At 41.0% G+C, this 17,427-nt stretch overlaps 1 protein-coding gene across 1 annotated transcript in view; it reads left to right on the plus strand.

Annotated features, from left to right (window-relative positions):
- Positions 1 to 2,891: 2,891 nt before the first annotated feature.
- The window catches only part of LOC134620360 (protein NLRC3-like), a 29,600-nt gene continuing 15,064 nt past the window's right edge, over positions 2,892 to 17,427 (plus strand). Inside the window, exons 1-2 of the mRNA XM_065470100.1 lie at positions 2,892 to 2,928; positions 3,053 to 4,853. Of these exons, the coding sequence (XP_065326172.1) occupies positions 2,892 to 2,928; positions 3,053 to 4,853 (1,838 nt within the window). The remainder of the gene's footprint in view (positions 2,929 to 3,052; positions 4,854 to 17,427) is intronic.

Genomic DNA, 17,427 nt, shown 5'->3' on the forward strand with positions numbered 1-17,427 from the left:
ACGGCCATAAACAACCAGAGGAGTCTGTTCAGTGACAGGTTGCTTCTCCCAAAGGCAAGGACCAGCAGACTTAAAAAGTCCCACAGGCCAACAAACTGTTTAACTCCTCGCTGGAGGGGAGAGGGAGGGGAAACGGGTACAGAGGAGGGGGGAACAAGTAGCTGTAGTGCCTTTTCACTGTGCAATAGTTTTTGTTAATATCCAACGGTGCAATAGACTCACAATACTTGAAGTGTGCCGTTCCCTTGAATTCTTATTCCTATTTATTCTATTTATCCCTTTTGTATTCTCTGTATTTATAAATGTGTATATTTGGTATATTTCTGCTCACATTCTGCAACTTCTGTCGGTGCTGTGCTACTGGAAACTGAATTTCCCGGAGGAACCCACCCGAGGGATAAATAAAGTTTCATCTAATCTAATGTAATCTATAGGGCAGTGCAGGGCTTTGTATCTACCACTCCGCTGTGATATAACGAGCGGTCACCGTCACGTGGCTTTCCGTTGCCCTGGAGCTCCACCCATTTGTAGTTAGAGCAACAGAAGATGCCTGGGACAGTTCAGCCATAACTTTATGCTTCTCCTGCTCATACATGCTTGGAACGATCTTGTCACACTGAAGTGGACGCGCAACGAGATATCATAGCGTGGCTCAAGCACGTTCATCACAGTTTAAACCCCTTGTTTTTCACAACAGACGACGGCCTCCCGTCTGCAGCTAAACACCCCATTAGCTTTAGTAAAAGCTTTAGCCCGGTCGGACTGGGCAGCAAAGGGCTGCTTAAATGCCGCAAACTCCTCTGCTCCGCTGCTTGGACCGCTAGCGCTGACCATAACTACCGCTTGACAGACTGACGACGCGCACCATACGCATACTTTTTTTTCTTTTTCGAATCTTCGGATCACGTGCGTACCGAACCATAGAGTGGGATCGGTTCGGATTTCGGATAAACCGTGATCCGTTGCACCCCTACCTGTTTCCCATTTGCCCCTGAGACCTTGTAATACTAACGAGTCACATGACCCTAGGGAGGGAAAATTGCTAATTGGGCACAATTTGGACATTTTCACTGAGGGGTGTACTCACTTTTATTGCCAACAGTTCAGATATTAATGGCTGTGTGTTGAGTTATTTAGAGGGGACATCAAATTTACACTGTTATACAAGCTGTACACTGACTCTACATTGTATTAAAGTGTCATATCCTCAATGTATCCCCATGGAAAGATAGGTAGAAAGGTAGAACTGAATTAAACATGCTGATTTATCTGTTTAAAAATCCTTCGTTACAAATACTGGATCTGCTTACATGACAGGTCAGAGGTCAGCAACTGTAACTCAGTGACTCCTGTTAATGTGACTCACTGAGTGTTTGTGGTTTACCTCTCAGACTGACTGAAGTCCACGAAAAGAAGATGATGATGGAGGAAGAGGAGGACAGAGCAGAGTCTGCAGGGTCCAGCTGTATGTGTGGGAGGAGTGACTGGTCCAAAGATCCAAATCCAGACTTCAGTGGTGAACCTGGAGCAACGAGGTCAGAGAGCTGTGATGACTCCTTTACATGTTTGTGTTTCCTGGATAAATCTGACCTGAAACATCCTCAGATTGTTACAAAGATTCATTAAAAAGAAAACAATGAAAGAGAAAAGATCCAAATGTTAGACTTGGTCATTTGCTGTTTGAGGACAGTGATGCTCATATCTGTGGGGAAAGTGTGACCTGAGTGGGTTCATGTTTGTCTTTAAAGAGCTGCTCTGATTCTCTTTGTGTCTGATCTGTGAAACAGTCTGAGAGGTCACACAGAGACCCAGCAGCTAAAGCCTGGATCATACTGGCTGCTGTTACTCCATCAGGACAACACTGAACCACAGTGGTGTGGATGTAGTGGATAAATCCCACCATACTGATGCTCAGAGTTAATCACAGGGAACAAAACCAGATGTGACCTTCAGATTGTGACCTTTGGAGTGGACGATGCAGATTTCAATAGAGAATAAATGTTGTTGTTTTTCAGCTGTGAAAAAAGAATCTAATTTTCTGAACTTAAGAATTTATGATGATGGAAAAAACATGGTGACTATAACACAACATTTCACTGTATTCATAGAATGAATGTAAAACTGTCAGACATTCATTAAATATGCAAAATGTCTACAGAAACATCAGAGGGTCAGATGTGAAGCACTCAGTGATTTTGATAAAATGACTCATCAGTTATTGATCTGTACTACACTGATCTACCACGTTAGTAAAGCTGGTGTTCTGGTGGAGGGAGACCTCGGATCATGTTCTGGTTTTGAAGCAGTGATCTGCTGATGGGTCAGTTTAATGAGCTTCTTCAAAATCATCCCTGACATCACCACTGAACAGACGTCCATGAAAACAGACTGAAAATTACTGATATGTTCACAATCTGAGAGTTTAAAACTTGACAAGCTTGATTCAGATGAAGTTTTTTCAGCAGAAACTCCTGGATCTTTATCCTGTGTTGATCTAATCCTTCATGGTTCCTCCACAGAGTGGACCAGCAGAGCTCAGAGGTTCCCAGTGGTCAGTCTGCCCAGCAGCATCAAACACAGCTGGACTCCATATTTATGGTCTGTACATGTACAACAACTACTGTTACATCTATTCTGTTCACAGTCATCTCCATGCTGCTCTTTGGAGACCAGTGTCAGTGTGTCCAACATGGATCTGATGTTTGATTCTGATTGGCTCATTCATAAATATTCTGTTCCAGCTGCTGGAGGACAACATCATCACTTTTGTGAAGAACGAGCTGAAGAAGATCCAGAAGGTTCTGAGCCCAGATTACCCAGAATGCTTTGAGAGTCAGAAGAGCAGCAGCAGAGAGGCATTTGTGAAAATCACAGTGGACTTCCTGAGGAGAATGAAGCAGGAGGAGCTGGCTGACCGTCTGCAGAGCAGTAAGAGGATTTATCTAAGGATTTAAAATTTTGGATAAATGAACATTTTCCAGAGATGGAAGATGGACATGTTTTAAAGATTAGTTCTTTTTGGAATTGAGTGTTTATTTTTCTTCTCATTCAGAACTTGAAGCTGCAGTTTGTCATCGTAACCTTAAGTCTGCTCTGAAGAAGAAGTTCCAGTGTGTGTTTGAGGGCATCGCTAAAGCAGGAAACCCAACCCTTCTGAATCAGATCTACACAGAGCTCTACATCACAGAGGGAGGGACTGCAGAGGTCAATGATGAACATGAGGTCAGACAGATTGAAACAGCATCCAGGAAACCAGACAGACCAGAAACAACAATCAGACAAGAAGACATCTTTAAAGCCTCACCTGGAAGAGATGAACCAATCAGAACAGTGCTGACAAAGGGAGTGGCTGGCATTGGGAAAACAGTCTTAACACAGAAATACACCCTGGACTGGGCTGAAGACAAAGCCAACCAGGACTTCCAGTTCATATTTCCATTCACTTTCAGAGAGCTGAATGTGCTGAAAGAGGAAAAGTTCAGCTTGGTGGAACTTGTTCATCACTTCTTTACTGAAACCAAAGAAGCAGGAATCTGCAGCTTTGAAGACTTCCAGGTTGTGTTCATCTTTGATGGTCTGGATGAGTGTCGACTTCCTCTGGACTTCCACAAAACTACAATCCTAACTGACCCTAGAAAGTCCACCTCAGTGGATGTGCTGCTGATAAACCTCATCAGGGGGAAACTGCTTCCCTCTGCTCGCCTCTGGATAACCACACGACCTGCAGCAGCCAATCAGATCCCTCCTTACTGTGTTGACATGGTGACAGAGGTCAGAGGGTTCACTGACCCACAGAAGGAGGAGTACTTCAGGAAGAGATTCAGAGATGCGGAGCAGGCCAGCAGGATCATCTCCCACATCAAGACATCACGAAGCCTCCACATCATGTGCCACATCCCAGTCTTCTGCTGGATCACTGCTACAGTTCTGGAGGATGTGCTGGAAACCAGAGAGGGAGGACAGCTGCCCAAGACCCTGACTGAGATGTACATCCACTTCCTGGTGGTTCAGGTCAAAGTGAAGAAGGTCAAGTATGATGGAGGAGCTGAGACAGATCCACACTGGAGTCCAGAGAGCAGGAAGATGATTGAGTCTCTGGGAAAACTGGCTTTTGATCAGCTGCAGAAAGGAAACCTGATCTTCTATGAATCAGACCTGACAGAGTGTGGCATCGATATCAGAGCAGCCTCAGTGTACTCAGGAGTGTTCACACAGATCTTTAAAGAGGAGAGAGGACTGTACCAGGACAAGGTGTTCTGCTTCATCCATCTGAGTGTTCAGGAGTTTCTGGCTGCTCTTTATGTCCATCTGACCTTCATCAACTCTGGACTCAATCTGCTGGAAGAGGAACAAACAACCTCGATGTTGCCTAAATTATTTAACAAACCAAAACTCCAATCTCTCCATCAGAGTGCTGTGAACAAGGCCTTACAGAGTCCAAATGGACACCTGGACTTGTTCCTCCGCTTCCTCCTGGGTCTTTCACTGCAGACCAATCAGACTCTCCTACGAGGTCTGCTGACGCAGACAGGAAGTAGCTCACAGACCAATCAGAAAACAGTCCAGTACATCAAGGAGAAGCTCAGTGAGAATCTGTCTGCAGAGAAAAGCATCAATCTGTTCCACTGCCTGAATGAACTGAATGATCGTTCTCTAGTGGAGGAGATCCAACAGTCCCTGAGATCAGGAAGTCTCTCCACAGATAAACTGTCTCCTGCTCAGTGGTCAGCTCTGGTCTTCATCTTACTGTCATCAGAAAAAGATCTGGATGTGTTTGACCTGAAGAAATACTCTGCTTCAGAGGAGGCTCTTCTGAGGCTGCTGCCAGTGGTCAAAGCCTCCAACAAAGCTCTGTGAGTACATTTGTACTCATGTCTTTACTTTAACATCCAACTGTGTCAGTAATTTATTTCACCAGACTTTCTGTCTTTGCATAAATTATTTCTCGTAAAGTTTTGGAACTGTAAGCTCCTTGATAACTCCAGAACTCAGTACACTCGAAATGCTGAATCCACCATAACTCTGATCATCACTGCTGCTGTTATGTTATCAGTCTTTGTTTAAAAACTTAGGCTGCATGTGCCTAATGTTGTGATACTTTATATTCACATGCATGCTCCTAGATACATTTCTACTGCAGGTCTATTTTTAGTCACAAATGTTGGTGAGACACTTGCTTTTACATGCATTAAAGAAAGCATTTGAATTACTCAGTGAATCATTGCAGCCATAGAAACATCTTTAGTTACACTTTAAACTAAACTATGCCTCGGTCTTCCACAGTGTGTTTTTGTTTCTTTGTTGTTGTTGGCCTGCTCTCTCCCATCACTCCAAACTGCTTGCAGCGGATGGTCATCTCTCCCTTTTCTTCCAGTTTTTCTTTCACACTGTTGTCAAAATGTTGGTGCAGCACCTCAGTTCATCTTCAGTCTGAAACCAGCTGTTTTAGCTATATCCCCTCAAGCACACCTTCCCTGGTCATCTCTGCTGTGGTTGCTATAAAATTTAACCTTGATTAAAAAAACACAAAAAAAAACTCAAGTCAGACTTGATGCCATTTATTGGCAGTATGGTGCCTGTTTGATGATAAACTGCACCACAGTCTAAAGCAAACCTTCTGACTTTATTGACTTTATGCATGTATATGTTCTTCCTGTTCACCTTGGACACACAACAGCTCTCTGTTTGTTGTGATTGGATCTCTACAATTCAGATGAGCCATCATATCCTAATCTAGATGATTTTTAAGGTGGTATCTGGGACGAAAAGTTAAAAATCAGCTTGAATGGCCTGTACTGTATGAAGGCCTTCGTTGCACCACATTGATAGCCATGCAGGGTGGCTCACTCCTTGGGCAAGAAGACCGAGGAGTGAGCCACCCTTGGTCAAAGCTTGGTCATTCAAGCTCACTGTTGTCCCCTTGTTGGTTGATGATAAGTATTTTTTTTTTACCTGACTTATAGTCATCATTGTCTTCAAATTAACTCACACACTGCTGACTGCTGTAGCTTACCTGGCTGAGCAGGTGACCCGTGTACTGAAAGTTAGAGTCGTGACTCCAGGGCCTGGTTTGAGTCTGCCCAAGACCATTTCCTGTGTGTTATTCTCCTCACTTCTCCCTCCCTTCCTGTCTTCTCTGCCCTATACAGTGAAGACAAAAGGCCTCAAGTTGTGAAAACTCTTCCCCTTCATCATCTTCCAAATCATCTCTCTCATCTAAAATCACCAGTATTCTCTGAGTAGAGAATCTTTTCACACTCTTGAATGATAAGGATCCAAGTGGGTAAAGTTATTTATTTGTTGTGTTCCTATTTGCAGCTGGGATAGATTGTGAAAAACTCTCGGCTGCCAAAATTCCATCCAGTTTAGAAGAAAAACATTGAATGAAGTGTTTGTTTCATCATCCTTCACAACTCATCAACCAGGTGTCACAAACTGCAGCAGAACAGTACAAAGCATGCCATACTGGATGGCTGCAACAACCAGAGTTTTACCTACCTTTGGTATTTCTTGACAGCATGAGCGTAATATTTACTGAACAGAGTCGTCTTCTGTAATCTTTTCAGATTCAGAACACTGCATTTATTTTCAAGAGACAATTAGGATACTGACCTTGCCAACCGTACATACAATACACAAACATCACATTGGGGGGACAGGTCAGGCTAGGTAGCTGGCCGGTCAGCCGCTAGAGCAGCGACCCAGAACCGAACAGCAGAAAATGCACAACATCAAGAAAGACAAAGAGAAAAAACAACTCCTCCCAGACTGAGCTCCAACAGGGAGATCAGTTTGAGAACAGAAAAAAATGACCTTAGCACAGAGCACATGAAAACTCTTAATATGCCATAGAAACACATGACAAGCAACAGGGATTGGTAAAAGGTGAGAGACAGCCGGTGTAGACATAGCATCCGGGTCTGCAGCATTTGCGCTGGTCCCCTCGACACACCGTCTGCACCGGGAGGGGATAAGCATGCTTAGGATGGGAAGGAACAGTCTAAACACCGTCTGGTATCAGGGTGAGATTTGTTATGTTCAGCTTCAGCCTTGAGACTACAGCTGGCGCTGGTATGTTAGCCGCATGAAATGATGGTGGTTTTCTTTGGTGCCAACAACTGCATGTCAATTTCACAGCTGATCTAACAGTCCATCACTCGTCTCTCAATCTCCCGTTGGAGAGCCACGAGCTTCTCCGAGAGGTTATCAGTTTTGCACTCAAAGAGCAAAGTCTGACATCTCACGACCGCCATGAGCTTCTTCAAGATCTTATCCGTGCTGCGTTCAATGAGCCCATTTTGAGAAGTCACGACCCGTCCCATTTTTTCAGTCACAGCGGGCAGCCTTGTGGGGTTTTGAACAGCTGATTCCGCTTTCTTTAATCTTCAATAAGCCAGGGCCAAGCCAGCTCAGATCAGCAAGAACCCTTTGCTGCTGTGAATGTCCGTGCTGCTATATTTCAGTATCAGGGTCTAAATGTACAAATGGATCTGAGAAGATTTCCAATCATGTTTCAACTAGATTTACGGTTTGTTTTCATGTCTTCTGACTCAGAAGGTGGAGCAGGTGGAGCTTACAAGGAGTAAGTGCTGATATAGAAGAAGAGTTGTGTTTTAATGAAGCTATTTAGTCAACCAATAATTGTATTGCATGCTGGCATTAAAAATGTTTCATTTGACTGATTTAACCCTCTACTTCATGAATTTTTAATTTTGGGGGAAAAAATATTTCTCCCTATTTTGGGGGAGCTTTAGGGTCACTAATAATATATCAATCATAAAATTTGACACCCTCCCCCCCCCCCCCCCCCCCCAAAAAAAAAAAAAAAAAAAAAAAAAAAAAAGATATTGGTTTGTTGCCTCAAGGCAACACTGTGCGACAAGGGTAGTAAACAAAGTATTCACTCACTGTCTCTTTACTGTTTCGCTAGCTTAGCTTAGCTCGTAGCCGACTCGTTAGCACCATGGCTACTTCACCTGTCCCTCCTGCACTTTCCTGCTCATTGTGTCAGATGTTTAGTTACTCCTCGGCCTCCTTTAGCAGTAATGATACCTGTAACAAATGTAGCATATTTTCCCAGCAGACCCCAAGCAGCTGGGGAACGAGGGCGGTTGGGTGACAGTGAGGAGGAAGCATCGTCCTAAACAGAAGCCCCAGGTACACCACCAACCTGTTCATGTGTCTAACCGTTTTTCCCCACTCGGCGACACACCCGCCGGGGGTCAAACTCTGGTAATTGGTGATTCTGTTCTCAGACATGTGAAGCTAGCGACACCGGCAACCATAGTCAATTGTCTTCCAGGGGCCAGAGCAGGCGACATTGAAGGAAATTTAAAACTGCTGGCTAAGGGTAAACGTAAATACAGTAAGATCATAATTCACGTCGGCAGTAATGACACCCGGTTACGCCAATCGGAGGTCACTAAAATCAATATTGAATCGGTGTGTAACTTTGCCAAAACAATGTCGGACTCTGTAGTTTTCTCTGGTCCCCTCCCCAATCAGACCAGGAGTGACATGTTTAGCCGCATGTTCTCCTTAAATTGCTGGCTGTCTGAGTGGTGTCCCAGAAATGATGTGGGCTTCATAGATAATTGGCAAACCTTCTGGAGGAAACCTGGTCTTGTTAGGAGAGACGGCATCCATCCCACTTTGGATGGAGCAGCTCTCATTTCTAGAAATATGGACCAATTTATTAAACCCCCCAAAATATGACTATCCAGAGTTGGGACCAGGAAGCAGAGTTGCAGTCTTACACGCCTCTCTGCAGCTTCTCTCCTCCTGCTACCCTCCCAAAAACCCATCTCCATTGAGACTGTGTCAGCTCCCAAACAGACAAAAAACAAACTAAAAACCAGCAATAAACAACTTAAACATAAAAAATCACAAAGAAACAACAATACAGTATCCACATCTGAACCAAAGAGTAAAACAGTGAAATGTGGATTATTAAATATTAGGTCTCTCTCCTCCAAGTCTCTGTTAGTACATGACTTAATAATTGCCCAACAAATCGATTTACTCTGCCTTACAGAAACCTGGTTGCAGCAGGATGATTATGTTAGTTTAAATGAATCAACACCCCCGAGTCATTCTAACTACCAGAAACCTCGAAGCACAGGCCGAGGGGGCGGTGTGGCAGCAATTTTTCACACCAGCCTATTAATTAATGAAAGACCAAGACAGACTTTTAATTCATTTGAAAGCCTGATGCTTAGCCTCGTCCACCCCAGCTGTAAAACTCAGAAACCAGTCTTACTTGTTATCATCTATCGTCCACCTGGGCCTTACACAGAGTTTCTCTCTGATCTCTCAGACTTTTTATCTGATTTAGTGCTCAGCTCAGATAAAATAATTATTGTGGGTGATTTTAACATCCATGTAGATGCTAAAAATGACAGCCTCAACATTGCATTTAATCTGTTATTAGACTCAATTGGCTTCTCTCAAAATGTAAAGGAACCCACCCACCACTTTAATCACACTCTAGATCTTGTTTTAACATATGACATAGAAACTGAACATTTAACAGTGTTTCCTGAAAACCCTCTGCTGTCTGATCATTTCCTGATAACATTTACATTTACAATGATTGATTACACAGCAATGGAGAGTAGACTTTATCAAAGTAGATGTCTTTCTGAAAGCGCTGTAACTAAGTTTAAGAATATAATCCACCCACTGTTATCATCTTCAATGCCCTGTACCAGCACAGAGCAGAGCAGCTATCTGAACGCTACTCCAACAGAGGTCGATTATCTTGTTAATAATTTTACCTCCTCACTACGTACGACTCGGGATACTGTAGCTCCTGTGAAAACTAAGGCCTCAAATCCGAAGTCCCTGACTCCGTGGTATAATTCTCAAACACGTAGCCTAAAGCAGATAACTCGTAAGCTGGAGAGGAAATGGCGTGTCACAAATCTAGAGGATCATCATTTAGCCTGGAGAAATAGTTTGTTGCTTTATAAGAAAGCCCTCCGCAAAGCCAGAACATCTTACTATTCGTCACTGATTGAAGAAAATAAGAACAACCCCAGGTTTCTCTTCAGCACTGTAGCCAGGCTGACAAAAAGTCAGAGCACTGTTGAGCCAACAATCCCTTTAACGTTAACCAGTAATGACTTCATGAACTTCTTCACAAATAAAATTTTTATCATTAGAGAAAAAATTACCAATAATCATCCCACAGATGTAATATCGTCTACAGCTACTCTTAGTACCATTGATGTTAAGTTAGACTCTTTTTCTCCAATTGATCTTTCTGAGTTAACTTCAATAATTACTTCCTCCAAACCATCAACGTGTCTTTTAGACCCCATTCCTACAAAACTGCTCAAAGAAGTCCTGCCATTAATTAATTCTTCAATCTTAAATATGATCAACCTATCTCTAATAATCAGCTATGTACCACAGGCCTTCAAGCTGGCTGTAGTTAAACCTTTACTTAAAAAGCCATCTCTTGACCCAGCTGTCTTAGCTAATTATAGGCCAATCTCCAACCTTCCTTTCATATCAAAAATCCTTGAAAGAGTAGTTGTCAAACAGCTAACAGATCATCTGCAGAGGAATGGCTTATTTGAAGAGTTTCAGTCAGGTTTCAGAGCTCATCACAGCACAGAAACAGCTTTAGTGAAGGTTACAAATGATCTTCTTATGGCCTCTGACAGTGGACTCATCTCTGTGCTTGTCCTGCTAGACCTCAGTGCAGCGTTCGATACTGTTGACCATAATATCCTATTAGAGCGATTGGAACATGCTGTAGGTATTACAGGTACTGCACTGCAGTGGTTTGTATCATATCTATCTAATAGACTCCAATTTGTACATGTAAATGGAGAGTCCTCTTCACCCACTACGGTCAATTATGGTGTTCCACAGGGTTCAGTGCTAGGACCAGTTCTGTTTACATTATACATGCTTCCCTTAGGCAGCATCATTAGAAGACACAGCATAAATTTTCACTGCTATGCAGATGACACGCAGCTCTATCTATCCATGAAGCCAGATAACACACACCAATTAGTTAAACTGCAGGAATGTCTTAAAGACATAAAGACCTGGATGGCTGCTAACTTTCTGCTTCTTAATTCAGATAAAACTGAGGTTATTGTACTCGGCCCTGAAAATCTTAGAAATATGGTATCTAACCAGATTCTTACTCTGGATGGCATTACCTTGGCCTCCAGTAATGCTGTGAGGAACCTTGGAGTCATTTTTGACCAGGACATGTCCTTCAAGGCACATATTAAACAAATATGTAAGACTGCTTTCTTCCATTTGTGCAACATCTCTAAAGTTAGAAATATCCTGTCTCAGAGTGACGCTGAAAAACTAGTTCATGCCTTCATTACTTCCAGGCTGGACTACTGTAATTCGTTATTATCAGGATGTCCTAAAAACTCCCTGAAAAGTCTTCAGTTAATCCAAAATGCTGCAGCAAGAGTCCTGACAGGGACTAGAAAGAGAGAGCATATTTCTCCTGTTTTGGCTTCCCTTCATTGGCTTCCTGTTAAATCCAGAATTGAATTCAAAATCCTGCTCCTCACATACAAGGTCTTAAATAATCAGGCCCCATCTTATCTTAATGACCTTGTAGTGCCATATCACCCTATTAGAGCACTTCGCTCTTGCACTGCAGGCCTACTTGTTGTTCCTAGAGTATTTAAAAGTATAATGGGAGGGAGAGCCTTCAGTTTTCAGGCCCCTCTTCTGTGGAACCAGCTTCCAGTTTGGATTCGGGAGACAGACACTATCTCTACTTTCAAGATTAGGCTTAAAACTTTCCTTTTTGCTAAAGCATATAGTTAGGGCTGGACCAGGTGACCCTGAATCCTCCCTTAGTTATGCTGCAATAGACGTAGGCTGCCGGGGGATTCCCATGATGCATTGAGTTTTTCCTTTCCAGTCACCTTTCTCACTCACTATGTGTTAATAGAAAATTGGTATGGCCCGGATCAGGCCCACACAATGTGCTGACACATGGCCCACATGCTGCAAAGAATGACAGCCCTTTAGTGGCCCAGACTTGGTTTGCCAGAGGTGGCCCACACATTGGCCAGCACAAGGCCAGTTTCAGACACACTGGTGGTCCTGTGCTGGCCCATGTGTGGATTACCTCTGGCAAACCTGATCTGGGCTACCAAAGGGCCGTCATTCATTGCGGTATGTGGGCCATCTGTAGGTGGTGTGCAGCCACGGGCCAGTTGTAGACACACTGCTGGCCCTGTGCTGGCCCAGTTTCAGCTCTGGTCCCAAATGTCAGCCAAATGTGTACCTTAATCAAGCAATGCAATAACAACATGTGCCAGGACATGCAAAACAGTGCAAAAGTAACATGCCGAAACTCTGTTCAAACAGTGAATGGACTGATAGCGCTTTTCTACTCTCCCAGATTACTCAAAGTGCTCTATACAACATGCCACATTCACCCACTTTTGCTTAACTGAGTGCTTCCTAACTACATTGATACACATTCACACTCTTGACATGCAGACTTGAGGAGCCAGGGATCGAATCACTAACCTTCCGATCAGTTTGTAACCTGCTCTACAACCTGAGATTTGGCATGCCATCGCCTAAACCAGGGGTGGGCAATCTCAGTCCACGAGGGCTGGTGTCCCTGCAGGTTTTAGATGTGTTCTCGAATCAACACAGCAGATTTAAATGGCTAAATTAGCTCCTCAACATGTCCTGAAGTTCTCCAGAGGCCTGGTAACGAACTAATCATATGATTCAGGTGTGTTGACCCAAGGTGTGATCTAAAACCTGCAGGGACACCGGCCCTTGTGGACTGAGATTGCCCACCCCTGGCCTAAACAGTGGCGTCATTGCCAGAGGTGGCACACATCCGGTTGACATACACTCTGCCAAAACACCAGTCAGTCAGAAGTGCCAGCTTGATGCCAGATCCGGGCCAGACCTGTTTCCTGTAGGCCTGGGCCACATAAACCAAGCCACAATCAAGCCAGATATGGCATGCTATAACATAGACAGCGCCATCTATGCCAGACCTGGCCCACATCTGGATGATATATGTCTTATCATGCCAGAAGTCAGCCAGCAGTGACGACTTGATACCAGATCCTGGCCAGACCTGCTTGCTATGTGGGCACTAACACACACACAGGCACAGTTACTTTACCAACTGACCCCTGACCCCTGAGCTCCTAAGTGTCCCTCAAACCTCATTTAGGGATCGACTCCTCTACTTCACTGTCACTCCCTGAAAGCTCACTGTCCTCACTTTCTGAGGACAGAAAGTTCAGTTCAGTTCAGTTCAGTTCATTTTTATTTCAAACATTTCAAACATGTGTCTTCACAATCATTATAAAATATCATTTCATTATTTGTTTGAAAAGGAGTAGGCAGAAGTATTTACTTATTTGTCCCTACCCCCTCAAGTTTTACCTCTCATTAATTTAATTTTCTTTTAGTCTTAAATTAAACAAACAACATATGAAACAAAAGTCAAAAAAAAAAAAAAAGCAAAACAAAATAAAACGTAAATAAATCAAAAACAAGAAATAAGCAAGCCCCCCCACAGTATAGTTTCTTTCATATGAAAAATACAGAATGAGTATATTTGCAGATACACAAGTTATGGAAAAACAAACAAACCAAAAAAACAAACCAAAAAACCCCCAAAAGAACCACAACACCATTACCAGCAACATTACCGTCCTGGGTTAACCCCGTTTTCTTCATTCTTATAGTTATTTAAAATTAGGTTTTTATATTTTATTTTAAACTGATTTATGTTTTTACTTTCTTTTATTTCTTCTGTTAGACTGTTCCATAATTTAACTCCTGCAATTGAGATAGACATAGTTCTTAAAGTTGTTCTAGCACTTTGTATTTTTAAATTCCATTTCCCTCTTAAGTTATACCCACCTTCTCTTTCTATGAACAATTTACAGATTTCTTTTGGAAGCAATTTATTTCTTACTTTATACATTATTTGCGCTGTTTTAAGCTTCACCAAGTCTTGGAATTTAATAGCTTTCATTTTGACAAAGAGTGCATTTGTATGGTCCCTGTACCCCACATTATTTATTAATCTAATGGCCCTTTTCTGTATTATAGTTATTGTTTGTGTGTTACTTTTGTATGTGTTTCCCCAGACCTCTACACAGTAGCTCATATATGGCAGTAGTAAAGCACAGTATAAAATGTGCAGTGCTTTCTGATCCAACATATGCTTTGCTTTCCCCAGGACGGCAATGCCCCGAGCCATTTTCCCCCGAACATAAGTAATGTGTGGCTTCCAACAGAGCTTGTGGTCAATGATCACACCAAGAAATTTTATTTCATTTACCCTTTCTAAATATACATTGTCAACACATATTTCAATTTTGATGTTTTTCTTTTGGTTTCCAAAAAACATAAATTTGGTTTTATCTAGATTCAATGATAATTTATTTATATCAAACCACTTCTTTAATATTGTTAATTCCTGTGTGATCATCTCCAAAACCTGTGGCAATTCCACACCTGAACACATTATATTTGTGTCATCTGCAAATATTACAAACTTTAAAATCTGCGATACTCTGCAGATATCATTTAAGTACATAATAAACATTTTAGGACCCAGTACTGAACCTTGGGGTACTCCACAAGCTATATCCATCATATTAGATTTATATTCATTTATTTGTACATATTGTTGCCTATTCCCTACATAGCTTTTTAACCATTCCAAAACCACTCCCCTAAACCCGTACCTTTCCAGTTTTTTTAATAGAATTTCATGATTACCAGTATCAAACGCCTTCTTTAGATCTAAGAAAACGCTAAGCGCAAACCTCTTATTATCCATACATTCCGTTATCTTTTCCATTAAATCTATCAATGCCAAAGCTGTTGATCTGTTGCTTCTGAACCCATACTGACTATCTGTCAGTAATTCATATTTTTCCACAAAACTGTCAAATCTTTTTATGAAAAGTTTTTCCAGTATCTTAGAGAACTGGGAGAGTATTGACACTGGTCTATAGTTTGTAAAATGATGCCTTTCACCGGTTTTGTAAATGGGAATAACTTTAGCAACTTTCATTTTTTGTGGAAAAACCCCTTTTTGAAATGACAAGTTAAATATATATTTTAATGGTTTTACAATACCATCAATAACTGTCTTTACTGTTACCATATCAATATCATTCCAATCTGTACTGGTTTTGTTCTTAAGTCCTCTAACTATGTCATAAATTTCTTTCTCTTCCACTGCTCTTAAAAACATTGAGCTTCTATTCCTTTCAATATTTTCACCAGTGTCCCTTTCTATTCCATCAACCTTTATTTCTTCTGCCAGTTTTGGCCCTATGTTTACAAAGAATTTATTAAAGCCATTTACTATCTCTTCCATGTTATTAATACTTCTTGTCCCTTCTATAAAGTACCCAGGGTAATCATTATTCCTTGATTCATTCTTGATTATACTGTTTAATACATTCCATATATCTCTTGTGTTATCTTTATTGTGTTCTAACCTTTTAATGTAATACTCTCTTTTACAGGATCTCATTATATTAGTTAATTTGTTTTTGTAAGTTTTATACTTCCTTTCAGTTTCTATTGTTCTCTTTTTTATGAATTCTCGATATAGGGTATTCTTTTTTTTGCTGGCATTTTGTAGTCCTTTAGTCATCCATGGTCTTTCTGCATAGTTGTGTTTCCTGTTGATTTCAATTACTGGGCAGTTTTTATCAAGTAATGTGTTAAATGTTCTTAAAAATCCTTCATAAGCTTTATTAACTTCTGTTTGTTCATATACACTATTCCAATCTTGCTTTAAAAGCTCATTTCTAAGACAGTTTAATGTCTTCTCTGTTCTTATTCTTTTGTAAATAATTTTATGTCCATCATTCACTTTATATTGGCAATTATAAGATGCAAAGACTGGTAAATGGTCACTTATATCATTGATTAACAGCCCACTTTTTATATTTCCTTCTATTATATTTGTAAATATATTATCTAATAGAGTTGCACAATGAGATGTTATTCTGGTCGGTCTTGTTATCAGTGGAAATAAACCCATGCTGTACATGGAATCAATAAATTCTTCTGTTCTCTTATTATGATTTGGATTCAATAAGTCAATATTAAAGTCCCCACAAATAAAAATTCTTTTCTGATTTATATTTGTATATAAGTCCTCCATATTATCCTTAAATATCTCAATCTTAGATCCTGGTGTTCTATATATACAACTGACAATTAGGTTTTTCCTTTTTTTTCATACTTATTTCCACTGTTAAACATTCCATCACTCCATCAATAACAGTCGTCATTCTTCCCATTCTTTCGTACTTTAGGTTTTTATCAATGTAAAGTGCAACCCCACCTCCTTTCTTGTTGATCCTGTCTACATGAAGGAATTCATATCCGTTTATTTTAAAGTCTTCTTCTTTCCCAGGAGTTATCCAGGTCTCCGATATGGCTATCACCTTGAATGGCTGTTCAAACTGTGTTATGTAGTCTTTGATGGATTGAAAGCTTGCATATAAGCTTCGACTATTAAAGTGAACCATTGTTATACCCTGTTCTACCTTGATTTCCTTTTTAAGTTGCTCATTTGTAAAATAATTGCATTCCTTTGTCTTATTATTAAAGAAATTACAATCAGGATCTATGTTGCTGTCATACACCAATGTCTTATTTTCAATATCTATATGAGTTGTTAGTTGAAAATTGTCAGACATCTGCGTTTGTTGTGCACTTGGACGGTCCCATTGTATTTAGCACTGCTTTGCATTCTGATTTATCAGTTATATTTTTCTAGTTCCATCATTTCTTTGATGACTAGAACCTTAGCCTGCTCTGGTGTTCCATTTAACTTAATGAATATTTTACAGTCTGACGTCCAAGTTGACTGTATTTTCTTCTGTTTTCTTAATATTCTTGCTTGTCTTGCAATGTCTGCATTTTTCTTGATTAGGTGTTCATTTAAATAAACATTTGTACCTTTTAGCTTTCTTCCTTGCTTGAGCAGTTCTTTTTTCTGTTTTCTATTAACAAAACGAATGATAATGGCAGGTATTTGATTTTTGTTTTTCCTCGGAAGAGGATGGCATCCCTCAATATTTTTACTGTCCATTTCGATACCTTTGCTTTTGAAGAAGGCCATTACCTGCTCTTCCAAAGAGCGTAGCTCTTGCTCAGGTGGCTCCCCTCTCTCTGATGCTGCTACCCGTGCATATGTCTGATGCTTGGTTTCCAGTCCTGTCACTATCACATCATTTACTCTTGAATATTGTTCCAGATCTGACACCCGTCCTTCCAGCATGGCAATCTTCTTGTCCTTTTCCTCGCTCTGCCTTCTTAGTTCTTTAATATCATCCATTAAATTAAGTATCAGTTTTTGTTGTTTTGAAATTGTTGTTATTTCTTCTGACATAAAGTTTAGGGATTTCTTTATGTCCT

This window comes from Pelmatolapia mariae, linkage group LG3_W (assembly GCF_036321145.2).
Source record: "Pelmatolapia mariae isolate MD_Pm_ZW linkage group LG3_W, Pm_UMD_F_2, whole genome shotgun sequence".
In the NCBI taxonomy this organism is placed as follows: domain Eukaryota; kingdom Metazoa; phylum Chordata; class Actinopteri; order Cichliformes; family Cichlidae; genus Pelmatolapia; species Pelmatolapia mariae.